Source organism: Haliotis cracherodii, unplaced genomic scaffold, assembly GCF_022045235.1.
Source record: "Haliotis cracherodii isolate W230 unplaced genomic scaffold, xgHalCrac1.p SCAF_4, whole genome shotgun sequence".
NCBI lineage: Eukaryota > Metazoa > Mollusca > Gastropoda > Lepetellida > Haliotidae > Haliotis > Haliotis cracherodii.
This window is the reverse complement of record NW_027266297.1, coordinates 1,467,386-1,495,362: the sequence shown is the minus strand read 5'-3', so window position 1 is coordinate 1,495,362 and position 27,977 is coordinate 1,467,386. Positions and strand designations below refer to the sequence as shown.

Genomic DNA, 27,977 nt, shown 5'->3' with positions numbered 1-27,977 from the left:
GTGTGTGTGTGTGTGCAGGGACTAGTCCGGACATTTATAATGATAGCCCAGAGATACCATGCAGCAATGTAACTTGGATACCTTAAACAAACACAGTATTCAACAAGTATAATCTTTTTTATTTACTTTGCTATGATGCGTCAAGAACATGAAACCGCAGAACTTCTGCTCACCAGCCAGAAACTATATCCACCAGGCCATTGGCGCGATCTGCATCAGGAGTTGTCCAAGAAATAAATTAACACAGATGTGACAGAAGATTTTATTTTGATCAGTGCAAGAGTAGAAAAAAAACACGGTGATTGCAACAACTAGTTAACTGACTGCTTATACAGCTTATAGACGACATTACATACCTGCTGTGTGCTGCATGTGTTGGGTTGATGTGGGAATCAGTACTAGCATTGCTTTTAAATGAATATTCAAAATTAAATAAAAGTAATATTGATAAAAGTAGGCAAAAAATAGTAAAATGATCATAATTATTTACCCCCGAATTTCTTATCACCAGCCAGAAACATGATCCACAAGGCCATGGAGGCAGTCGTACATTAGGAATTGTACAAGAAAGATATTGACACTGACTCATAACTATCAACCATGATACTATTCAGAGGTCCACACATACCACATAGTACCATCCTTCCTTGAGGGACGGTCGGGTAGCCTTGTGGTTAAAGCGTTCGCTCGTCACGCCAAAGACCCGGGTTCGATTCCCGACATGGGTACAAGCCCATTTCTGGTGTCTCCCGCCGTGATATTGCTGGCATATTGCTAAAAGCACTGTAAAACCATACTCACTCACTCACTCCTTCCTTGACATCAACTCAAATATACACACACATGTGCTAGGCTACCTACGTTTCAATCCTAAGGCGTAATTTAGAAAACATGTCATATTAATTATCATGTTGAATATCTGTCACATGCACAACAGCATTTCCCCGCAGAAGTTAAGAGTTATAGGTGGTTTATTTGATTCATTGTCATTAATGTGGTCACTTGTTCAGTGCGAATCATGTCAGAGGAAACAAGTGAGTTCATACGGTTGATGTCTTATTGACAGAAGTACACAAAACAGGGAACACAGATGATTGGCCTATTGTATATGTATAATGTTTGATCAGAATTTTGTAAATACATGAAGCATACGTGGTCATTCAAAGGAACACCATAATCATTAGTCGCATGGATAAAATGAAACAGAATGTGAAAATCCTGTTACAGTTGATTCCTGGATGTCTAAAAATCTTAAGCGTGTGTAAATTAAACCTGGCAATTTGGGGATAATTTGTGTCATCACAACAAGCTAAACGCCTTGTAGTACAAGTAAAAGGCGATGGCGACAGTAGGGTTAGATGGTTCTAGACATTCTAGGTAGTGTGAGACGACAGTCTCTTCCTTCTACATAGTGATTCCTCCAGGCCCATCCTCACAGTCTAGGTAGGCTGCCGCCACATCAAAACACAGGCAAACATCCGCCTGGAAATCGAAAGTAGAGAGCAACTGTATTTTGTTGTTTGAAGTAACGTGTTAAAGAACGGCAGATGGTAAACACTGTACCTGTGTGATGCTGTAGTGGAGGAGATTAGCCATAACTTTCATGTTATTGAAGATCTCCACTTCCCCGTCCTGCTTCACACGCTGCAGGATGTTGTTGGTGATGCAAAACAACACTGCTTGCCTTGTTGTTGTCTCACTGAAAGAAAGGTACCAGGCAGTGGAATATAGTGCTAAAGAGACGGGTTTTGTTATACATGCTGTGAACGACTTCACTTGCCTGCACATGTGCATATGTTTGTGACGGGTGCCACCGGTGGAGCATGACACTCAACTCAACACCTGGTTTCATCAAACTTTGATAGTGATTCGTCATCCAATGCTGAACATTGTCGGAATTGCACAATGCTCTCTTGTTTGGGCAGATATTATTATTATGATTATGGGAGGAGTTTTGTTGGTTTTAGTTATTGATATGTGCCGGCTATATCTTTGGGTGAGATAACATACTTGAACATCACTGTGGCTGGGGTTGCAGTGTCTCCCCTACTGGCAAGCAGGTCCACTGGGAAAGGGTAGGCAGCAACCGTCAGATGGTTCGCCAAGTAGACCTGTATGTTTGTCCACGAGGAACCCTATGTGGACAGAGGTTAGATGTTATCGGAAACATTATATTTGGTTGGTGGCATGGTAGCAATGCATTTGTACGCATTTCGTTTTCTTGTTTAAGACAAGCTCATTAACACCAGACCAGTGAAGATCCGGGGTAGAATAGATCTTCAGCAGTCAATGCCTGTCGTGAAAGGCGACTATGCTTGTCGTAAGAGGCGACTTACGGAATCGAGTTCACTGACTGGGTTAATGCATGCCATCGTGTCCCAATTTCGATGATCGATGCTCATGCTGTCAATCACTGGAATGTCTGGTCCAGACTCGTTTATTTACAGACCGCCATCACATAGCTGGAATATTGTTGAGAGCGGCATTAAACCTCAAACAAACAAACATACTCCAACCTCTTTCTTTTGCTGTATGTTCCTCAGCATGATGTCATGATTGATTATGTTTTCTGTGGAACACATCACACTGAACTGACCCAGATCCAGACTGTTCCCGGGGGATGGTATAATGTCTTGCAGGATCTACCAATGACATATAGTACATATACATGTGACAATGCTCATGATATTGATCAAATGTCAATAGGTAACATTACTTAATTGCAATTGTGTCATATGTTTCATACAGTGAACTCCTTGTGAAATATGGCCTATGAATTGAGGACTGTTCGTGACTAGATTGCGTTATTAACGTCTAACTATATATTATTGTACCTTGAAGTCCTCTGGTAATACTACAATGGTGAGAGCTTGATTCAGGTCTACCAGTTGCCAGAACTGAGATGCTGCGGTGATGAAGGTAGTATCCACAAGGAGGTACCCATTCATGGACTTGAAAGACTGACACAAAACAGCAATGAAACAAAATATAGCTGTACATTAGTAATCTGAGATTACATGCTAAAATCTTTAAATGATAAGCACAATTGGATCGTTTAAAAATTAATATCACATTTGTAATCGTATTGTCTCATTAGGTGAGGGTGAAAGCATAAATTTTAATTCAAAACGAGTGATCTTGAAATGGGACTTACTGGAGACAGGATAGGAACAACATCACATTGTCTTGATATTCGTCCCTGTTCGCTCACTAAACACGAATTGTATAATTGTATTATGCGTTTTCATGGAAATATAGGTAAATGAAACTTCAAGTTTATTGTGGAGCAACAACTATGTTCACATGAAGCAGATTTGTATAACTTCGGAGAAGACAAGCAAGCATTGCACAGGGTGTGACCAAACACAATGGCAAACATGTTAGCGTAATTTGCCCCGATTGTGACATTCCTGTGAATACTGTTAAACATTATGGATAACATGTCTTACATTTGAATGTCAGTCTTCTCTGGTATGCTAATCTACATACTGTGAGAGGAATTTGAGAACATTTAGTTCGAAGGAGATGTGCAAACTGTGTTGATAACCTACATTCCTTTGTTGTCCTGCTTCCTGTATTTACAGACTGAAAGTAGATATGAAATGGTTTGATTAAACATTACAAATATCAAGGCCTCGGGTGTAGCATGTGTCAAAAGAAAATGTAAACAACCTACATTCACTGATAACTGTAACACCAGTTGTTGGTGAAACGGAGAAACCTGTTATCCCATTGGTATACTGTTCATAGCTATGTTCACTTTAAGGTAAAATACTTCGTGACTGCCTAAATGGTTAAATTGTTCCAGGTTATAAAGTCGTTACAATATGCGAACCCTAACAGGGTTTTGATTAATTCATTCCTTGATATTTCTTTCACTCCGCTTTCTTGGTGAAATTTGATTGTAAAGGGTACCAAAACTGGCTTTAAATCGCCACGAATAAACACTGGTGCGCTCAATGTCTTTTCGAAATTTCTGGTGAGGTGAGATGAAAGTGGGGTGGTGTGGTGAGTGAGTGAGTGAGTTGGGTTTAACGCCGCTTTTAACAGTATTCCAGTCATATCGCGGCGTGTCAGCTTAATGTGGGAGGAAAGCCCGAAGTGATGCAGGTCTCAGACGTTTACCACTTCGGTGAAACCCACGAGCACGGGTATGGTGCTGACAAACCTAGAAACATAATCTGGGCGAACCGGGATTCGAACCCACAATCATAGGTTTCTGGCGTGCCCAAGGGACGCAACTCTGCACAGCGAATCGCGGCGCCTTAGACGACTGGGCCACCCGTGCCCCCGGGGTGGTGTGGGGTGGGATGGGGTGTGTGTGGGTGGGTGTGGCGCAGAGTGTGTGGGTATGTGTGTTAGTGAAGATAACATGTACGAATGCATGTATTTTGAAGGAGTGTAGAATGTGTGGTACCTTCACGTAGCTGCCGACATCGACTGATCCCATGGTAAACATTCGTTGATTTTTCCTGTTGTGGCGAAACTCTGACACGGTCATCGTTGTGTCGCCGTAAGTCAGAGCTGCTTGGAGTGTTGTGTACACGCGTTCATACTGTTCCTGAAGGGGATATTGGTACCCAATGTAACATACTACATGCAAACATAGATCAAAGCAACAGTAACAAGAATCACACAAGGCATGTTACAACTGTTACATGTGTCGCCTGTTTTATTCAGCTGAAGCGGGACGGTCGGGTAGCCTAGTGGTTAAAGCGTTCGCTCGTCACGCCGAAGACCCGGGTTGATTCCCGACATGGGTACAATGTGTGAAGCCCATTTCTGGTTTTTCCCGCCGTGATATTGCTGGATTATTGACAAAATCGGCGTAATACCATACATACTCACTTAGCTGAAGCCTAAAGTGTTTTCAGTAAGTCGTCAGAGAAGAATTTTGGAATCAGTTCTGATTACACATTGTTTAACACTGTTAATACTTTCTTTCATGAATGCATCTAGTTTGGTCAATTATTCCCCATACAATATAATTATGTTTATTATTTTATTTATTTGAAAGTGAGGAGAACCTAAAAACTGATAAGGGAGGAATAGTCTGTTCCCACTCAATTCTTAAATACAAAGTCACTTGTCATGGGGAGCCTGTTTTACTTGATTGGGGAAATCTGAACATATTTACATTGGCAATACAAGTTACAAGCCTGGAAAATATTTCTTTTCGTAGGCTTATAAATCCAGTATAGTATGTATGCCTCCAGATGTTCACCAAACGTATGACAGGAAACCCATAGAAACATTCGAAAATGGCGCATACATTTGTCTCAATCGCGTTTGTGTGGTGGGGTAGCCTGGTTTTCGCTCTCATTGATACAACGTGTGAAACACATCATGTGCTATTTATCCATCTGTAGATTGGGTGAATAATCTATTCAGTTATTGTCGTAGACATCTCGCCTCAGTAAGTGCCAGACCTACACTTCAGAGTGAACTACCTTGGTCTGCCTAGTGTGTCATCTCGCCTCAGCAGGTACAAAACCTACACTTCAGAGTAGTCTACCTTGATCTGCCTAGTGTTGTCATCTAGCCTCAGCAAGTACAATACCTACACTTCAGAAAGGCCTACCGTGATATGCCTGCTGTGTCATCTCGCCTCAGTAAGTACCAGACCTACACTTCAGAGTAGCCTACCTTGGTCTGCCTGGCGTATCAACTCGCCTCAGTAAGAACAAGCCCTACACTTCAGAGTAGCCTACCTTGCTCGGCCTGGTGTGTCATCTCGCCTCAGTAAGAACAAGACCTTCACTTCAGAGTAGCCTACCTTGATCTGCCTGGCGTATCATTTCGCCTCATAATGTACCAGACCTACACTTCAGAGTAGCCTACCTTGGTCTGTCTGGCGTATCATTTCGCCTCAGTAAGTACAAGAACTTCACTTCAGAGTAGCCTACCTTGGTCTGCCTTGCGTATCATTTCGCCTCATAATGTACCAGACCTACACTTCAGAGTAGCCTACCTTGGTCTGTCTGGCGTATCATTTCGCCTCAGTAAGTACAAGACCTTCACTTCAGAGTAGCCTACCTTGGTCTGCCTGGCGTATCATTTCGCCTCAGTAAGTACGACACCTACACTTCAGAGTAGTCTACCTTGGTCTGCCAGGCGTATCATTTCGCCTCAGTAAGTACAAGACCTTCACTTCAGAGTAGCCTACCTTGGTCTGCCAGGCGTATCATTTCGCCTCAGTAAGTACGACACCTACACTTGAGTAGCCAACTTGGTCTGCCTGGTGTATCATTTCACCTCAGTAAGTACCAGACCTTCACTTCAGAGTAGCCTACCTTGGTCTGCCTTGCGTATCATCTCGCCTCAGCAGGTACAAAACCTTCAGTTCAGAGTGAACTACCTTGACTTGCCTGGTGTGTCATCTCGCCTCAGTAAGTACGACACCTACACTTGAGTAGCCAACTTGGTCTCCCTGGTGTGTCATTTCACCTCAGTAAGTACGACACCTACACTTGAGTAGCCAACTTGGTCTGCCTGGTGTGTCATTTCACCGCAGTAAGTACCAGACCTTCACTTCTGAGTAGCCTACTTTGGTCTGCCTTGCGTATCATACCGCCTCAGCAGGTACAAAACCTTCAGTTCAGAGAAGCCTACCTTGACTTGCCTGGTGTGTCATCTCGCCTCAGTGAGTACCAGAGCTACGCTTCATAATGGCCTACCATGGTCTGTACCATCCCCTTTCTTTGATCCCTCATCCGTGACACAAACTCGAACACATCCACCCTATCTTCATTCAGAGCCTGATCCAGCAGGTTGTCCACAGCGATGTACGTCCCGGTCCGTCCGACACCAGCGCTGAAATGTTATCAGCAGTATTGAACCAAACTTTGAAGTGTATTGAATTAGTACTGTTACAGAGGTAGCATTCGTTATGGAGATAACAACCGGTTGCTTCATTTTCCTCCCAACAGCATGCAAACCACTTGTATTCAATCATGTGACTGTGTATTCAAGTAGATTAAAGTTAAAATAAGGACACGTTCTGGGTCATTATCACAGAAAAGAATATGTATGCTGCTAGCCGTGTTTAGATATACTTATAGTTTTAGTACTATGTGATTTTTAATAATAGCTTTCCTTTGACGCTTCCTTGGTCTAGTCATAGAGAGTTCTTGGGTTCGATCCCCTGCAGCGTTATGCCAATAAACGTTAAAAAATGGTAGTTGTTGTTACCCTGCCATTAAGGGGTTCAAACAACCACTAGTCAGCTCGGAGTTAGTATAATGTGTATGATTGGGGTATTCATCGTAAATTGCGGCATCGTATCTGAGTAGGCTACCACTATAGAATCCACAATAGTATAAGTGATCACATATATACACACACGTGTATAAGTGCAATAACCTTGGACGCGACGTTAAACCAAAATTCACCTTATCTTCCAAGACTAGCTCTCCTACGTAGAGATACAAGATGACCTGGATCTAAGAGTCAGTTACACAAAGGCATTAACAATGTATGAAAAGAATATATGGGTCTGTTGGATGATATCCTGATTCAAGGCATTCCACAACCTACCTGCAATGTACAAGTAGAGGACTTTGTTGTGGGTTGGGAGCCTTCCTAGCCCGCCACATGAACTCTGTCAGAGCTGTGTCACCTGAGACCCCACGGTCGGACCAGGATGTGAAGTGAAACTGTCGGAACTGGCGACTGTTACCTGTCTGCAATGTAATTATGGCAATGTACAGATAGGAGTTGAAAACATAATAATACTTTCTACTATCTTTATAAAGGCGGCAGGTGAATAATCGAGTCTGGACAAAAGAAAGCTGAGATTGTTCTTATCAAGATTCCACGCCTTCGGGGGTACTTTTAGTTTGATAAGTCGTCTCATATGAAAAAGTTGCTGGGGACCTATGGTCCTGAATCCTCATGGGCTATGTTCAAAATGAAACACGTCCAAAACCACATGAATGTTGAGAAAAAAATGCATGAATGTTTAGAAATAAGTTTACATAAATACACAAGGTCATTTAGAAAGGGGTCAAATGTCACAAATTGTATATTTTGGATATCACCTTCTTAGTAAAACACTAGACTCTCGACTGTACAATGATAACATATAACATATGTTGTGTTTTATAAGCTTGAATGCAAACCTCTTTCAGTGTAGCTGTGAGTTCTCGCATTGTCCATTGCGCACTGTGTGCTGTCTTGGTGACTGAGATGGTGAAGAGACCAACGTCAAGATCAGACGAATCAGACCAGTAGGGTTCACACCTCACCTGTGTGGAAGACAAGTCACGATGTCACATCAGTAGGTTTCACATGTCATGTAAGTAAAATCCTGCGATCTTGTTGATTGAGGTATGGGACATAATTTCGGTTATCTCTCAGAACAGCATAGGAACTAGTTGGAGATGTTTATTTAAAGATTAAAGATCTACATAATGGTTGCTTTGTCAGTCATCCACCCTTGCTACAATACCGTATGCGCCAGTGTACGTAAGGATTTGAGATAACTACGCATCAATGCACGAAAGGTTCGGAGCTGGCATTTTGTACCTGTCAACTATATAGATGTATGTCCATTACCTTCTCATTCTCCAGGATGTTCGTCAACATGATGATTTTCGTACAGTTGTTTTCCCAAATCATCCTCCAGAAATCACACAAAGTCTTCTTGTTGGGTGCTGAGAGGGGGATATGGCAAACTACGTTATTGGGCATGTTCGTGTGGTGCAGTGTGCTCTGTAATAATTGAGGTGACACTTGGTTTTCTAAGTGTCACATAATATACATAAATGGTTACACGTGATCTTTGGGTGTGACCCGCATCTCTTGGACAATAGTTACAGTAGATATAGGATTGGACATTTTCCAAATATGAAAATATGTATGTAGAGTATTGTATGATCAGGCCCTTGGGACTCCCATTTGTACACATTACAGGGATGTATCCAGGCGTATCTATATAAGGTTTATGAAAGAGCAACTGTTTAAACTGCCGGGATGTTTAAAAGCGAAAGTAATTGAAAAGATTCACCTTGAGCTGCGACATAGGCCTGCGAGCGAGAGTAGCCCTGTAGAAGGAGGTGATAGAAAAATACGGTTTGCATGAAGACTGATAAATTGCAGAGATTCTTATGTTGATACATTATTATAGCATGCCACATGTGGTATTTTATATGTTTGTGCAGCTTAACTAATTTTGAGTGTGTCATGCTTGTACTGAATTTGCATTAATATGTATTAACTTACATCAATATAGCTTGCATTTATATAGTCAGACGATGGATGCCCAGGCAGTTTCGGCAGCAGAACCCGATTGTAATCATCTGAAACATTAGAGTTAGCCAGTAAATTGTAGTTTAGATACTGTATACCGACAAGAATTGTGCCCCTTATGCATATGACGTTGACTATATGAAGAATTCCGTGTCTACAGTTACTTGATACTAACAAGGATAACATCCGAGGAATCTGTTCTTTCCAGTGTTATATGTCTGCTGCGAGACGTCGTACGGTCTTGTGAAGCCAGTGAACAGCATCTGAAACTCGTAACGTGAATATTAACAGTATAAACATCAAAACACTATACACCGCTTGTATGAGTAAACCAAAACGAAAAAATCACATAACACTGAGCCTGCTTCGTGCATGGTTTCGTTGCAATCTACTTCAAAAATGCATATCTACCTTTGTATTTCAAAGCCCTGGTTACAGCAAACTATATTAACCTTTTTGCGATTGATGCAGTATTAGTATATATCATCAATGTCCAAATTGCAACCTGCTTGATTGAGTTAATAGCTCATTCTGTATCAACGCTGCCTAAAGATAAACCAGCAAGTCGCTGATTGAAGAAAAACATATTACACAATTAACATCACACATAGATAATGATAATATATACTAGAACGATACAAACCCGGAATTCCTTCTGGAAGCCATATTTAGTGGCCTGCATCTCCTTGATTCTGTCTCCCAGCTTGTCCACCCCCACCTCAGTGATAAGAGGGGGACCCTCCAGGTTGTAGTAGGTGCTGTCCCCATCATGATCCTCCATCTCTTGGTGGTCCACGTCTCCATCGACCTCCTCTACCTCCGCGTTAACCTCTTCAACATCAAAAACCTTCTCACCATCATCATTACCAGTAGGCTTACTGCCTGTGTTCTTACTACTGACAGCATAGATATCCCCACCAAACCCTTCACTAACAGCTGTGACCACAACCAAGTTCTCACTAACACCCTCTATTTCCTCGACTCCACTGCTTCCCCTCCTTCCGCCACCATCACCATCTTCACAACCACTGAGATCCAATCCTCTTCCGATATCCAGCTTCACATCCGCCCCATCTTGTGCTGTGTTGCCTGTTCCACTATAGCCCTCGTAGGTGACGTTGTCGATCATGATGACGGTAGGTGCAATTGTTTCTATTGAAAAAATCCCAATTCAAATCTACATCTTGCATCGCTGATTTATATAATATGTCTTCCTTTGTGGTGATTATTGCCCATACGCATTTACATTGTGAAACAGCCTGAGGAAAATGTGATATGAGTTATGGTGAGGTGAAATGGGGTTTAACGTCGCGTCCAAGATTATTGCACTTATATAGCGACGTGCATGTACGTGTGGGTGTTTGTGTTGCTGCTTGTACTAGTCCGGACTGATGCCGATTTATAGTGCTAGCTCACTGAGATACCATGCCGCAGTTTAACATGAATATCCCACTCAGACACAGTATACTGAGTCCCAGCCGACCAGTCCTTGTTTTAACCCCTTAATGCCGAGCGCCAGATAGGGTAACAATGATATGAGTTATGTTTATCTTTTACTGACCCTACCTCATGTTACTGTTACGTTTTTCGTTCAACGAATACATGAAAGTTGTCATACCAGCATGTGTACTAAGTAGCTCCGACAAACATCCGATATATCGAAATTGCCACCAAAACGACGATATGCATTTATAAAACACCATTTATCACTCTATGGTCAATGTCAGAAACGCATACCATCAACGCTTGCAGTCATCTCCTTCAGTCTCATCTCAATGTTGTTAGCAACAGATTCGCGTCCATTGGAGGTTCTGAAATTTGGCAAAGACTGTATAACTACGAGAATATATCACTAAGGGAACTTGATTAATATTCTCATACTATGTACGTAAATGACAGGCTTGGTTAATTTGCCAATCTCAATCCTCAACCTATCTGAAACTGTAATCATGTAACGGTATACAAGCTCTAGTGTTCCAAACAGAACAGTGTAATCAACAATCGATACGAGTTTATTGATCTTAACTAGAAATTATCTAGTTAAGGATCTTACCTTGTTACGACAATTGCGATGAGAACCAGGAGAGCAATGAGCAGAAGACCGCCACCTGATGCCCCTGCAATCCACAGTACCCTCACAGGTAACTCACCAGTATCTGTTGATGGATGTACAACATATACTCAGGTATTCATATGAATAATGTGTTTATACATGTACATGAATGGTATTCCGCTAGGGATCAAGAAAACCTATTATATATAAAGTATATATATACGGCATGATTACAAACATATCTGTATATCTTTATATATACCTAAGATGTTCCAAATGCAAGATGCTGTGCCAAATTCAAAATACCCAAGTGTTAATTATATGTACATGTAATTCTTGTTAATGATTAGCGATCAGTCTCCAAAATAATGGTAAACAAGCATCCGTAATATCATAGATTTTGTACACTTGCAGTGTATAAAGGAACCCATATGCACCACATGCGCGTTTCATGTTCACAAAAACATGTGTTTGTGCCGGGTGCTACCAGTTGGCCGGGATACACTCGGTTTACCTATCCGAGAAAATCTGACATCATCACTGTTTGCCAGTACAATGGACACGATATCATTCTCTTTCTAAATGCAGTAATATATTTTTACCTTGCTTTGATATGCAGAACTCCCCTGTCGATCCCTCCCTGCAACCTCCCGGACAAGTTCCGTTGTCAGGGTGACACGTGTTATTGTCTCGACACGCACCACAGGTTTCCGAACAGTTGGCTCCATACGTCATCCAGATACATTCTGATATCAAACACAATATTGTAAAAACCGATATCATGTTTCTTTCAATCTAATCTGCCAACTTCATCACGGTAGCTCCATATCGTAGTAATACACCGATACGCATTGTTAATTTTCGAACATATAATTTTCGCTAATATATAACACAGAAAGCATATCCAATCTAGAAACTGATAGCATCAAGCTCACTCTGCTTGCACAGGTGCCCTGACCACCCGTCACTGCAGCCTCTTGGACAAGTTCCGTTGATATAGTGACACGGGTTACCGTCAAGACATGCACCACATGAACCCGAACACTTGTCTCCGAACGTCCCAGAAGAACATTCTGTAGTTGCAATACAAACATCGTTGATTCATTATTTACATAACATTGAATGAGAATATGATCTAAAACTGTCTCGTTATAATGATAAGTTCGGGCTTCATTAAAACAATGCTGAAGGATATTTTTTTATGTGGATAATTATGATCACAGGCGGTAAGTTTATGTCAAAAGCATTCAGATCAGTTTGTATGAGAATGAGTTTAGCAATGCTTTGAACAGCATTCCAGGAATATCACAGCTTTTCAACTTATTAATGGTGGAACGCCCGACGTGATGCAGGTTTCAGACGTTTAACGCTTCTGAGAAACCCACGAACGAGGGTATTGTAGTGACAAACCTACAAACATACACTGGACGAACCGGGATTCGAACTCACAATCATAGGTTTATAGCATTCCTAAGGGACGAACTCTGCAAAAGCAAATTGCGGCGCCTTAGACGAGGGGGCCACCTGTGTCCCCATGAATACATGAAGTATTATTCATGGTTACTGTATTCATTCATATATTGTATCAAATGTAATCAGCATAAGCACATTGTAACTACCTGCCACACAGTCCAATCCCTGCCAACCTGGTCTACACGCTTGATCTGAAACGACAGTATAGATTCTCAGAATACATTCGCACACACCATCTACTTCGTACTCATATATTCTTCGTGTATTTCACCACACGTTTCCTTGACACCTTCTCCACTTGTATACATGGCAGGGTTATGGTAATTTTGCTACATATGCAAGTTAGGTTACAAATTTGTTTCTGAGATTCCATTACTTTGGCGTGTTCAATTAGACTTGTAGTGTTCACTCACTTTTCACACAACCTGTTCCTGGATTGCTACAGTTGTGAACACATTCACCTGTCACGTGGTTACATGAGGCATCAGGATGTTTGCAGTGTCTGTCGTCACACTTGCGGGAACAGTTAGCGCCATAGTGTCCTTCCTCACATGCTAGAGTAGAATAAATGCATTATACTGGGCTACTTAACTTCAATCTTGGTGTTTCGGTAAATACGCTAAATAAGTAGTTGCTTGAGACAGACACGCAATGTCTTACGAAGAACTAAGTTATATTAAAACGTGTGATTTCGCAACTTTGATCATAACTATTCCACACAATAAAGGTAAGAAAACAATGTATAAATCACAATGTTTCTACAACTGGCAGTGGATATGGGACTTGGATATTGAAATATGAAACAAGTAAGATGATAACGTTGATGATGTTAACTAATGCAGAAACAAGAAATACATTAACTAATTTATGTGATATTTCACTTTTGATGCATACAACAAAAGACATTTCGTAACTTGTGACCAACTTCTTTGATAGACATTTAGAAGTTGGAGTACTAAGTAAGGATAAGAATTTATGGATGAACAACTTCATTACAATTAAGAGCGACGTTTTGGTGTAGGTTGATCTGTACTGTCTTTTCAGCTTGATAACGGTGTTAGAACCTACACCGAAACGTTGCTCTTAATTGTAATAAAAAAGTTGTTCATCCATAAATTCAATAAATTTAATACTACGCCTGTCAAACAGTATTCACTTGCTGTTTGTTAAACGTTTATGCTAGCGGTGCTACTCTGTCAAATTGTGTACATCACAATGCGGTTATGACATATGTATATGGTTATGAAATATTTATGTTCAGGGTAATATACAGGTAGGGCGATTGCCGTTGGTGATACTTAAAATGCTAGTTCATGCACATCAAAGAAAACATGAAATTTCACTCACGTCGCATACAGTCGGGTCCTCTGTAACCTGCACGGCAACCCTCAATACATTCACCAGTTACCTGGTCACAACGAGAGCTGTCCCCCCTGCATTCCCTTAAGCGGCAATCAGTGGAACAATTGAGGCCGTATCTCCCATGTTCGCATTCTGTACATAAATCACGGGAAATATTTCGGATCAGTTGCAGGTACAAACACGTTCTTTCCTTCTTGGTTGTATAGTGTGTACGTGCATTTAGAAACCCCCAAGGAGTAATCGACAGAGTTGTTTCCCCGGAGAACTCTCCACTTCCCGCGCGTATAGTTGAAACAAAATATGACAGATGATGACTACATGACACTTGTTTATGGATACAAAGCACTATATTCTATCCATCTACTTATGGGAGTCCCTTCATTAGTTGACCTGTATTCAGTTGATATATGTGCATGTCATAATTTTTACAAACGTTTGGATTAATGTACATCAATAAGAATATCATTATCTGGAGAAAACTATTAAATAGGGAAAATGTCAGCAAGACACAGAGATCAATTTAAAATTACAAAATCTCATTTCTGGGTCATTTGAAATGATATTAAGAAAATCCCTCTGATCATCATGATCATGAAATATGCACATATAAACCTCTGAAGTTTAGTACAACGTTAGGTTTTTGAATTGATCAAATTCATTGCAAATCTTAACAATCACCAGATGTGACTATGTAGACAGGATCTCATTTTGACTTTTACAACTGCCCAGGTGCTTGTGGATACCAAAGTTAACAGTTTATTAATAGAGGAAAGGGTATTTGGCATTGGTGAACTTCCACACGAACAGCCCAAGAGAAGAGATAAGAAGAAAGGTGGCAGAAGCTCATAACACATAACAGGTTGCATGTACATCAGACAGGTTTATCGCTTTGAGAGGAATATAGAAATTGGAACAGTAATGTCTGTATTTGTATCAATAATCTAGTAACAACAAAACGTGGTTGAGATAGGAAACCTACATCAATAGATTAGATTCATTAAGTAGTTGTGACATGGACCAATTGGTTGCTGTAAGCTGTAAGTTTCACAGACATAAACAGGTTAAAATTAATGCAGCCATAGACAGTTACAGTATAAAACAGTACCTTTCTTCACGTGAAAGTTTACAATGTCTTTTCCAAATATGGACTTATACAATTCACAAAATCTGTAAGCCACTATTTATATATTTCATCAATAATGCATTTATGTGAGACGGCGAGGTAGCATATGTTTGAATTAACACCCTTGTCTATGTTTCAGCACTGACAATGGGCAATTGTTGCATGTACGCGCCGGAAGTTAATATCACCTAAATATCTACCGCTTAGCCCAAGCAAATCAAGGGATGAAAAATATATTTGTAAGAGACTCTATAAGCACATATAGTCTGGCAACAGTTTTAAATTTGGTAGATATGTGCCTCAAATATTACCATTGACCTCTACCTCACAGAAGTCCATTATAGGTGTTATGACTCCTGGTTGGTCTTTGTTGATGGTGGTGGTGTACAGAAGGAGATAGCGCCCTCTACTGTAACACGTGACATGCAACACATCCGGTACGTCAGTTCCGTGTCCATTCCCAGTGACGTTGTAGCAGTTGTGGCCACTCGGTATGTTGACAGAGTTGGTCACATACACCTGGATTCCGTTCCTCCGAGCTTTAACTAGAGATAAAGATGCTGAACTTGCAATCGATAATGGCGATACATTTACAAATGATATTTCATTTCATAAAAGAGGGATCTGAGTGTATATTTAAACAGTTATAACACTTACAGTCTCTTCTGAAGGAGATAGTGACGTCATTCATCAGTGTTCTGTTTTCCAGATCAGCGCGCCACCAGGTGTAGTTTGCACCCGTGTTATTGGTGAAGAAGCAGCTGTTTGCGATGTGTTCAGGAGTTGCAGCTACCTTCCCGTCCGCAGCTCTGTGTGGTGGTGTGTTGAGGTGGGTAGGACTTGATGCAAACGCACTGTCAGTGAGATTCAGGAGGATGTTGCCTGAAGTAAGATTCATATGTGTCATTGTAACTAAGACGTTTGAGCTACTTATGCATTAACGTCATGCATTGTTTTCTTTGGATTATGAATAATATGTAATCACATATCAGCAAGCAAGAAACAGTGACACCATGAGCAGTAGATCCATAGTGGTACTATGAGAACATATGTCTATAATTTATCTGCCAAAATATCACAAATTAATTTCAGTTTTGTTGTGATTGTTTATTTATTGTTTGTCAAAAGCTGCACATCAAAACTCCACACGCAGCATTTACGTTTGAACATACACTAGATTATGTCAAACACATACAATATAAGGTGCATTTACTTTCTGGACATTTATTTAGCCAACTTGTAAGCAGGTTATGTTACCACCATACATGCATGTGACATGGGTTAAACAGTGAATGTACGATGAGAAGGCAGACATGTTGTGATGTGTGTAAAATTAAAAGCGGAAATAATTCAGGTACTGACATCTATAGTTGACAGATTAATTGTCATGGACAAATACCAGTATGAGGAATGAAGTTTTAAAATGAATTATAATAAGTATCTAAGGCCTAGCTAGACCATTACTTGGAAGAGTCTGTTACTTACAGGTCAAGCGCCAATATTGCCGTAGCTGGTGACGGAATTATAACACATTGAATATAATGATAAATGATATTTAATCTGTAATTACACAACACAACCGAGCTTTGGATAAAGCTTATTGTAAATATTGACTAGGTGCAACTTAAATAACATGTTTCAAGCATTGCTTTGCTGTAAAATAACGTTGTTGTTTTTTTTCTCTAATTACACAACATGCCCGAGCATAAACACAAAGCATATTTTAAACTTTAGCAGAATACAAAGTAGAAAGGGAAATGTATCTACCGTGCATGTTATTAAAACTAACGTACGTTTGTGACAGGTCGGCCCCGACCACCCCGGGTAACAATCCCCACTTGCACAGCCAGAGGAGGAGTTGCACGTGTTTGGAGGACAGTTGCACCGATAGTCACAGTCGACTCCATAGGTACCAACCGGACACGTCCCTGAAATTGAGGTATATGTATACATATCATTCAGATGGAATTTGTATTACACAAATAATAACAATACACATTCATTTCAAGATAAGTGGGCTGCCTGTGACCGACTCATTTAGAGAATTGACCTGATTGTATCCACTACGTTCATTTGTTTTAACTTACCTTGAACTTCATCAGCACACCAGACTAAAACAATAACACTAAGAAGGACCAAATCGAACATGGCCGTCACCAGATTTAGTCCTTACTTGTTCCTCGTGACATTTATAGTGGCTAACTGTGTCAGTATGAGCAACAGAAATTTAGGCGTTTCCAGTTGGACTTTGTCTATTTATCGTTTTACCTGGTTGATTAGATTTTGTCATGGTTGATCAACTTGTCGTTCAAAAGACCGACCTATTTTCACCAACATATGGGTGTAGCCGTTTATCTCTAAGGAAGTGATTTTATTATATGTTGACATGGACTACTATATAAGAAAAGGACAATGGTTGAAATGGTTCAGTCGACCATGAAGATTTGAAAATGTGCTTCTTTCTTTTTGACTTCTGCACACTCCTGTAAACATAATACACTTCGTGTTTGTGTTTAAATAAAATGCAAACCTAACAGGCGCTCATTTGTATTTGGGTAACTTAGAAACACACATATATGAATGAAACGTGGATCGCGTACCATAAGTGAATTCACACCTTTTGCTGTTCACTTTACAGTGTAAACTTGCAGTGATGGAGGGCATCGTGTTGTTATTCTACCTATCCTCTACGTATACGTTCCTATCTGCATCATGTGAGGTCTATATTTGGTTTAGGGACGTGATAGGGAATATGTAACGGCAGATTATCATATTATTTATCAATGACTTTATCTTGCATATGCGAGGTGTTATACAAATTCCATCTGAATGATATGTATACATATACCTCAATTTCAGGGACGTGTCCGGTTGGTACCTATGGAGTCGACTGTGACTATCGGTGCAACTGTCCTCCAAACACGTGCAACTCCTCCTCTGGCTGTGCAAGTGGGGATTGTTACCCGGGGTGGTCGGGGCCGACCTGTCACAAACGTACGTTATTTTCAATAACATGCACGGTAGATACATTTCCCTTTCTACTTTGTCTTTTGCTAAAGTTTAAAATATGCCCTGTGTACAAGCTAGGGGATATTGTGTAATTTCAGATAAAAACATAGCAAAACAATGTCTGACACATGTTATTTCAGTTGCATTTTGTCAATATGTACAATACGCCCTTTGTACACAGCTCGGTTTTGTTGTGTAATTTCAGAATAAATATAATTTACATGTTCAGTGTGTTATAATTCCATCGCAAGCTACCACAACAGTTCATTTAAAAACGGCATTCCACATATTGTTATTTGTCTATAAAATGTATCAACGATAGATGTCAGTACTTGAATTATTTCCGTTATTAAGTTTACACACATTGCAACATGTCTGCCTTCTCATTGTACATTCACTGTTTAACCCAACTCACATACATGTATGGTGGTAAGATAACCTGCTTACAAGTAGGTCACTTAAATGTGCAGAAAATGCACCTTATATTGTTATGTTCAAATGTAAATGCTGCGTGTGGAGTTTTGACGTGTAGCTTTTGAGAAACAATAAATAAACATTCATAACGCTATTGAAATAGCGTTCATTGTTTGGCAGATATATCATAGACATTTGTTTTAATATTACCACGATAGATCTACTGCTCATAGTGTTACTGTTTCTTGCTTCCTAAAATGTGATTACATATTTATCTTAATCCTCAAAAAATGCATGACGTTAATGCATTGGTAGCTCAAACGTCTTAGTTACAATGACACATATGAATCTTACTTCAGGCAACATCCTCCTGAATCTCACTGACAGTGCGTTTGCATCAAGTCCTACCCACCTCAACACACCACCACACAGAGCTGCGGACGGGAAGGTAGCTGCAACTCCTGAACACATCGCAAACAGCTGCTTCTTCACCAATAACACGGGTGCAAACTACATCTGGTGGCGCGCTGATCTGGAAAACAGAACACTGATGAATGACGTCACTATCTCCTTCAGAAGAGACTGTAAGTGTTATAACTGTTTAAATATACACTCAGATCCCTCTTTTATGAAATGAAATATCATTTGTAAATGTATCGCCATTATCGATTGCAAGTTCAGCATCTTTATCTCTAGTTAAAGCTCGGAGGAACGGAATCCAGGTGTATGTGACCAACTCTGTCAACATACCGAGTGGCCACAACTGCTACAACGTCACTGGGAATGGACACGGAACTGACGTACCGGATGTGTTGCATGTCACGTGTTACAGTAGAGGGCGATATCTCCTTCTGTACACCACCACCATCAACAAAGACCAACCAGGAGTCATAACACCTATAATGGACTTCTGTGAGGTAGAGGTCAATGGTAATATTTGAGGCACATATCTACCAAATTTAAAACTGTTGCCGGACCGGACTATATGTGCTTATAGAGTCTTTTACAAATATATTTTTCAATCCTTGACTTGCATGGGCTAAACGGTACATTTTAAGGCGCGGTGCGAACAGGCAACAATTGCCCATTGTCAGTGTTGAAACATAGACAAGGGTGTTAATTCAAACATATGCTACCTCGCCGTCTCACATAAATGCATTATTGATGAAATATATAAATAGTGGCTTACAGATTTTGTGAATTGTATAAGTCCATATTTGGAAAAGACATTGTAAACTTTCACGTGAAGAAAGGTACTGTTTTATACTGTAACTGTCTATGGCTGCATTAATTTTAACCTGTTTATGTCTGTGAAACTTACAGCTTACAGCAACCAAATAGTCCATGTCACTACTACTTAATGAATCTAATCTATTGATGTAGTTTTCTTATCTTAACCATGTTTTGTTGTTACTAGATACCAGATACAAATACAGATATTACTGTTCCAATTTCTTAATTCCTCTCAAAGCGATAAACCTGTCTGATGTACATGTAACGTGTTATGTGTTATGAGCTTCTGCCACTTCTCTTCTTATCTCTTCTCTTGGGCTGTTCGTGTGGAAGTTCACCAATGCCAAATACCCTTTCCTCTATTAATAAACTGTTAACTTTGGTATCCACAAGCACCTGGGCAGTTGTAAAAGTCAAAATGAGATCCTGTCTACATAGTAACATCTGGTGATTGTTAAGATTTGCAATGAATTTGATCAATTCAAAAACCTAACGTTGTACTAAACTTCAGAGGTTTGTGCATATTTCATGATCATGATGATCAGAGGGATTTTCTTAATATCATTTCAAATGACCCAGAAATGAGATTTTGTAATTTTAAATTGATCTCTGTGTCTTGCTGGCATTTTCCCTATTTAATAGTTTCTTCCAGATAATGATATTCTTATTGATGTACATTAATCCAAACGTTTGTAAAAATATTGACATGCACATATATCAACTGAATACAGGTCAACTAATGAAGGGACTCCCATAAGTAGATGGATAGAATATAGTGCTTTGTATCCATAAACAAGTGTCAGGTAGTCATCATCTGTCATATTTTGTTTCAACTATACGCGCGGGAAGTGGAGAGTTCTCCGGGGAAACAACTCTGTCGATTACTCCTTGGGGGTTTCTAAATGCACGTGCACACTATACAGCCAATAAGGAAAGAACGTGTTTGTACCTGCAACTGATCCGAAACATTTCCCGTGATTTATGTACAGAATGCGAACATGGGAGATACGGCCTCAATTGCTCCACTGATTGCCGCTTAAGGGAATGCAGGGGGGACAGCTCTCGTTGTGACCAGGTAACTGGTGAATGTATTGAGGGTTGCCGTGCAGGTTACAGAGGACCCGACTGTATGCGACGTGAGTGAAATTTCATGTTTTCTTTGATGTGCATGAAGTAGCATTTTCAGTATCACCAACGGCAATCGCCCTACCTGTATAGTACCCTGAACATAAATCATTCATACCCATATACATATGTCATAACCGCATTGTGATGTACACAATTTGACAGAGTAGCATAAATAGAATACACTTTCAACAAACAAGAAGTGAATACTGTTTGACAGGCGTAATATTTAATATCCCTAAACTTGGACCAAGTATGAAGAGGTATCTCAAATATTAACCTCAATGTATTTCGAGAAATGAATGTGCACTTTCTGAGCCCTATATCTGTAACGTCAGATTCCGTTAACAGGTTAAGCCGCTATATTTCCAATGTGGTCACAAGTTACAAAATGTCTTTTGTTGTATGCAACATAAGTGAAATATCACATAAATTAGTCAATTTATTTCTTTTTTCTGCATAAGTTAACATCATCAACGTCGATCATCTTACTTGTTTCATATTTCAATATCCTAGTTCCATATCCACTCTCAGTTGTGATGTCCACATTGTGAAGTATATATTTTATTCTTACCTTTATTGCGTGGAATAGTTATGATCAGAGTTGCGAAATCACACGTTTTAATATAACTTAGTTCTTCGTAAGACATTGCGTGTCTGTCTCAAGCAACTACTTATTTAGCGTATTTACCGAAACACCAAGATTGAAGTTAAGTAGCCCAGTATAATGCATTAATCTACTGTAGCATGTGAGGAAGGACACTATGGTGCTAACTGTTCCCGCAAGTGTGACGACAGACACTGCAGACATCCTGATGCCTCATGTAATCACGTGACAGGTGAATGTGTTCACAACTGTAGCAATCCAGGAACAGGTTGTGTGAAAAGTGAGTGAACACTACAAGTCTAATTGAACACGCCAAAGTAATGGAATCTCAGAGACAAATTTGTAACCTAACTTGCATGTGTAGCAAAATTACCATAACCTTGCTATTTATACAAGTGGAGAAGGTCTCAATGAAACTTGTGGTGAAATACACGAAGAATATATGAGTACGAAGTAAATAGTGTGTGCGAATGTATTCTGAGAATCTGTACTGTCGTTTCAGATCAAGCGTGTAGACCAGGTTGGCAGGGATTGGACTGTGTGGCAGGTAGTTAGAATTTGCATATATTAATAACATTTAGTGCAAAATGCTTGCGGAGTTTGCCCCTTGGTCACGCAAGAAACCTATGATTGTGGTTCGAATCCCGGTTCGCTCCGATTGTGTTTCTTGGTTTATCAGCACAATACCTGCACTCGTTGCTTTTTTCCGAGGCGTTAAACGTTTGACACCTGCATCACTTCGGGCTTTCCACCCTTATCAAGTTGACACGCCGTCTAATTCCTGGAATACTGTTCACATCGGCACTACACTCACTCACTCACTCACTCACTCACTCACTCACTCACTCACTCACTCAACCCACCCACCCACCCACCCACTCACTCACTCACTCACTCACTCACTCACTCACTCACTCGCCTGATACAGTTTTAGATCATATTCTAATACCATGTTATGTACATGAATCAACAATATTTGTATTGCAACTTCAGAATGTTCTTCTGGGACGTTCGGAGACAAGTGTTCGGGTTCATGCGGTGCATGTCTTGACGGTGACCCGTGTCACTGTGTCAACGGAACTTGTCCAAGAGGCTGCAGTGACGGGTGGTCAGGGCACCTGTGCAAGCAGAGTAAGAATTATGCTATCAGTTTCTAGATTGAATACCCTTTCTGTGTTATATACATTGACGAAAATTAAATATTCTAAAGCCACTAGCCTTTCTACGATGTGGAGCTACCAGTAAATCGTTGCCAGATGGGATTGAGAGAAGCATGAAATGCTTGCAGAGTTTGCCCCTTGGTTACGCAAGATGATTGTGGTTCGAATCCCATTTCACCCCGATTGTTTTTCTCGGTTTATCAGCACCATACCTGCGCTCGTGGCTTTCTTCGGAGCGTTAAACGTTTGACACCTGCATCACTTCGGGCTTTCCATCCTTATCAAGTTGACACGCCATGATATACCTGGAATACTGTTCACGTCGGCGCTACACTCACTCACTCACTCACTCACTCACTCACTCACTCACTCACTCACTCACTCACTCACTCACTCACTCACCCACTCACTCACTCACTCACTCACTTAGCTGAACTGACAATTATAACGATACAGTTTTAGATCCTATTCTAATACAATTTTATGTACATGAATCAACAATGTTTGTATCGCAACTTCAGAATGTTCTTCTGGGACGTTCGGAGACAAGTGTTCGGGTTCATGCGGTGCATGTCTTGACGGTGACCCGTGTCACTATATCAACGGAACTTGTCCAAGAGGCTGCAGTGACGGATGGTCAGGGCACCTGTGCAAGCAGAGTAAGAATTATGCTATTAGTTTCTAGATTGGATGGCTTTCTGTGTTTTATATATTTACGAAAATTGAATATTCTAAAATTAACAATGTGTATCCATCACTAGAGTTTCTACGATGTGGAATTACCAGTAAATCGTTGCCAGATGGGACTGAGAGAAACATGACATCAGGTTTTTACAATATTTTGTTTGATATCAGAATGTATCTGGATGAAGTACGGCGCCAACTGTTCAGAAACCTGTGATGCGTGTCGAGACAATGACACATGTCACCAACGGAAGATGTCTGAGAGGTTGCAAGGAGGGATTGACTGGGGAATTCTGCACACTAAATCAAAGTAAGAGTTTTGAGATATACATATCCACATTGTTTAAGACTATTTTTGTTAAAACATCATAACTGTATACTTAGAGTGAGTGAGTGAGTTTGGGTTTAAAGTTGCATTTAACATTATTCCAGTTATATCACGGCGTTTATACTAAGAAACAAGGGGAATGCACTACCGACTTTCGGCAACTCACTTAATACTGAAAACAGGGCCATATTAGACATATACAGGTCCAATATTGAAAACATTATTAGCCAATTATTAAAGACATTAACAATTAATTACATTCAGTCAGTGTTTTTGTTGGTTACATGTGTGGTGCATATGAGTTTAAAGTTCAAATATGTTCGTTGTATGAATAGGAGAGAGACCTTGAACAAATACATTACTTGGGTTGTTCTATGTATGCAGAATCAGATGGTGGCGGTTTATACCCAGTGGTATCTGGCATTCTTGGTGCTGTGGCGATGCTTGTCGTTGTTGCTGCTATTGGTGGCGTGTGGTGTTTGTGGAGAAGACGTATTATAAGGTACAATGGGCAGAATGTATATTTGCGTAAGTGTTGCATAACGCCGCAGTCAGCACTATTGCAGTTCTAACACGCTGGCCTTGATCAGGTTAACCAGTGGCTGACAGAATGAGCAACTTGCCTTAGAGGCTGACCATCTGATCCCGATTATCACCAACATGAGGTCCTTGGGCCAACATATACTTCCCCCAGCGATAGCTTATAATATGATAGTATGATAGGCATATCCAGCAGCTACATATCAGACTCCTACATATCTATTTTCATTTTGTTTTGTTAATACATTCATGGTCAGTGTTGACCATAACTTTTAATTGGCAAAAGAGTGAGGAGCGAGGTATAACTGGTCATCATTTCTCTTCATCTTGACAGGGAGAAGTCAATGAATTCTGCAGGACCTATCGTGACCACGTCTGTGACATCGAATGACTCTGAAAACAACTATACATCGCTGCATAGAACGCAGACAGAACTGTACGAGACCATCAGACCAACAGTACAATACAACAACGAAGGCGTGGATATTTAGGCTTAAATTAATCTCACACACGTCAAAGTTGAGAAAAGAAATATGTCAACACAGGAGCAGGGAATTCGGCAAGTGTATTTTATGCGCATCAGTGATTCATACTGCAAAGCTGTATGTGTGCCTTTTATCATGGTGATTCAATAAATTCGATTCACAATACATTGATATTTCCACAACAACCATACTGTCAGTCATGCTATGCGCACTTGAGGGCGTATCAGTGTATTGAATTGAATACGGAACTAAGCCGATTTTGCCGCACAAACGTTCTTATCACAGCTAAACTGAGCTTATCTAAAATAGAGATAGAGATTTTAATGATTGGATTACACTTTCTTTTAACCCTACTTAACAGCAAACAAATACAACAAAGGATTGTACTTTGATACTATAAAACACATATAATACAGAGAGCAGAGATCTTATTGTATTTTGCATTTTCTTTTGTTCTCATGTATTCTCAAAGTCGCGGGTCACGGATGGCCCAGTCGTCGTAGGCGCCGCAATTCGCTGTGTAGAGTTGCGTCCCTTAGGCACTCCAGAAACCTATGATCCCGGTTCACCCCGATTATGTTTCTAGGTTTGTCAGCACCATACCCGTGCTCGTGGGTTTCACCGAAGTGGTAAACGTCTGAGACCTGCATCACTTCGGGCTTTCCTCCCACATTAAGCTGACACGCCGTGATATAACTGGAATAATGTTAAAAGCGGCGTTAAACCCAACCCACTCACACTCTCAAAGTCACAAATAACGAGTTGAACATATAGTTTGTGTTATGATTCGTGCTCGCTCAACCCTGGTTGTGTAAATATTGGCTACGTTCCTTCGATAATCTTTATCATGTATAAAAAACATACTTAAGTGAAAGTCAAAAGTAAATTGTTTTATGTATCTATTTCTTTATAGTCTGATCGATCTTCGGGAAGCCCATGACTAAAAACTGCTCCTGTCAAACATTGAAAGTGTACTGGGGTTTATCAGGGAAATCGTAAAGATGTTGATCATATTGTGAAAATAAACTTTAAAACAAATTTCGAATTCGGTCTGTTCTTCACTTTTCACAGAGACAGATAATTTGACATGCGACTGTGCGTTTTCAACCTGTCACATTGAAAGGGAACAGAAGTTATCCTGGTCTGGCTGGACAACTGCTTGGCTGTGTACACAGTTAGGGGGTTGATTAATAAGTTATTTAGTCACTCCCATCATATATCGTATTAGTATCCCTTTAAATTATCACATTTTATTTTCCTCTTCGATTCTGTATGCTTTGAATCATCACCCACAACCAGAGGATTATATTACAACAATAAACTGATAGCAAGCATTTTCTGCAACTTCCACATGAAATGCGTTTCAACTCTTCTCTTATCGAAACATAAGATATGGTTATAGTCGCACACACAATCTATACTGCTTCTACCAGCAGGCAGGGAAGAAATATCTCTTCTGTTGAAGGTTCTATACTTATGACGTTCTTGACAGTGATTCATAACGCAAACTAATGATATAGCGGGTATCGTACAGTGGACTGCGTCATCACTGATTTTCAGTGGTCAATTCGTTTCATTTCCATAGCCATCGGTGGATTATCGAGAACGGCTAGTCTCTTGCAGTGACGTTTTATATGCTGTGAGTATATGAAATGTTTTTAGTTTGCTTTTGTGAAAATTTCAGTCGTTTTTCATGCCCCCAGTCGACTTATAACAGACTTACATTAACTTAATAGTTACTGGAACACCAGTCAGTGGATGTGCACAGGTATGTTGAACACCATCAGTCATAATGCCCAATAGTAGGCGCACACGTTCAAACCAGGGATGTATTGATCAGCGTGCAGTCAGGATTTCGTCAAAGGTGAAAATGTATTAACACAAAGGTCATTTTTCGGTTTTCCGTATATAAATGCCTAACTTGTGATCACAGTGTACACCATTTCTATTCGACCAGGAAGTTGCATATCTCTCATGCGAAGTAGGAGGCGTCAACTGTTTAGGCCACACTGCTCAATCATATCTGTTGAAAGGGCATGTTCACTGTGGGGAGAGAGCCTGTACACTCTGTTTACTAACCGTGTAACGAATGTATTGATACCTTCTGAGCCAGAGGCTTTAGTGCTAACTTTCAGAATTGAAAACGTCATTCTTATCAGTGTTGTAAGCGGAAGTCATATTTTCCAGGAACAGTGTCTTTTGTAAATACATTGAATTCGTAAATAACAAATACTAAGTATAGAAATATATATCATCCTGTCCCCAACATAAGCCGCGTTACACGCGATTATAGATTGTTACCTGACGGATTAGTATATATGACAGTGAAATATATATATATATATATATATATATATATAGAGAGAGAGAGAGAGAGAGAGAGAGAGAGAGAGAGAGAGAGAGAGAGAGAGAGAGAGAGGGGTGGTGGTAAAGGATATACTAAGTTTTTACGAGTGGCACGAGATTAGTACTATATACCGTTTGTGTGGCTGTCTACAGGAAAATTGAATTATTTTATTACAAATGTAAACCCTGAAACGTAAATTCTTCCTACCACCTCTTGTATTTGCGACTTACAAAGTAATTCCGTTTTTGCAAAAAAATATAGATGCCAAAGTAAATTCTTTATCATACATTTGGATTATATACAAAATCCACTTCAACAAAAATCATATCCTTGAAATCAACATGACCGTTTTGAAAGTGAAAGAATACACATTGGTGAAGTAACAAATATCGCGTTTTGCAAAACAAACGTTTCGATTGGCAAGTTAAATGAGAAATGTACAGTTGATACAGTTTAAGAGAACAACAAATGGCAAGAAGCGATATTAACTCCATAAATGACCATCTGTCTTTGTTCTGCCATGTCAATGTAGAACTAACGTAAATAGGAAGTCAGTTTGTGTATGAGCTAGACACTTTTATATCAAATATCAAATATCACATTTCCCAACATCAGAAAACTCAGTCTTTCACTCTGAAGTATATTATTAACAATCTTAATACACAGTTTACTGTATGTATTGGTTCTGTTGAGACGATGAAACTGTGTCCCTCAGACAAAGGAAGGGAGGTAACTCATGTCACCATATTCGATTCTACATATACATTATTCTCACCAGCTCTAAT

General features: G+C 40.1%; 2 protein-coding genes and 1 pseudogene across 2 annotated transcripts; 2 read left to right on the top strand and 1 right to left on the bottom strand.

Annotated features, from left to right (window-relative positions):
- Nucleotides 1-303: 303 nt before the first annotated feature.
- On the bottom strand, nucleotides 304-17,446 carry LOC139478826 (uncharacterized). Its single transcript, XM_071261485.1, has 27 exons — nucleotides 17,348-17,446; nucleotides 17,054-17,188; nucleotides 15,918-16,142; nucleotides 15,572-15,805; nucleotides 14,123-14,269; nucleotides 13,189-13,329; nucleotides 12,922-12,966; nucleotides 12,238-12,375; nucleotides 11,905-12,048; nucleotides 11,303-11,405; nucleotides 10,987-11,060; nucleotides 9,893-10,401; nucleotides 9,425-9,512; nucleotides 9,223-9,299; nucleotides 9,008-9,044; nucleotides 8,557-8,654; nucleotides 8,121-8,246; nucleotides 7,537-7,682; nucleotides 6,678-6,813; nucleotides 4,418-4,561; nucleotides 3,552-3,585; nucleotides 3,155-3,210; nucleotides 2,835-2,960; nucleotides 2,511-2,642; nucleotides 2,011-2,135; nucleotides 1,564-1,699; nucleotides 304-1,482 (listed from the first exon to the last, which is right to left on the bottom strand). Exons 1-27 carry the CDS (start codon nucleotides 17,406-17,408, stop codon nucleotides 1,405-1,407), a joined length of 3,495 nt encoding a protein of 1,164 aa, XP_071117586.1. The 5' UTR covers nucleotides 17,409-17,446; the 3' UTR covers nucleotides 304-1,404.
- Nucleotides 17,447-17,913: 467 nt separating this feature from the next.
- Nucleotides 17,914-19,555, top strand: LOC139478357 (uncharacterized; the record flags this gene model as incomplete). Its single annotated transcript, XM_071260793.1, has 4 exons — nucleotides 17,914-17,974; nucleotides 18,120-18,254; nucleotides 19,043-19,267; nucleotides 19,380-19,555. Coding segments are annotated over exons 1-4 (597 nt in total), but the record flags the coding sequence as incomplete, so codon positions are not given.
- LOC139478852 (scavenger receptor class F member 1-like) lies at nucleotides 19,549-24,851 on the top strand (annotated as a pseudogene).
- Nucleotides 24,852-27,977: the final 3,126 nt, after the last annotated feature.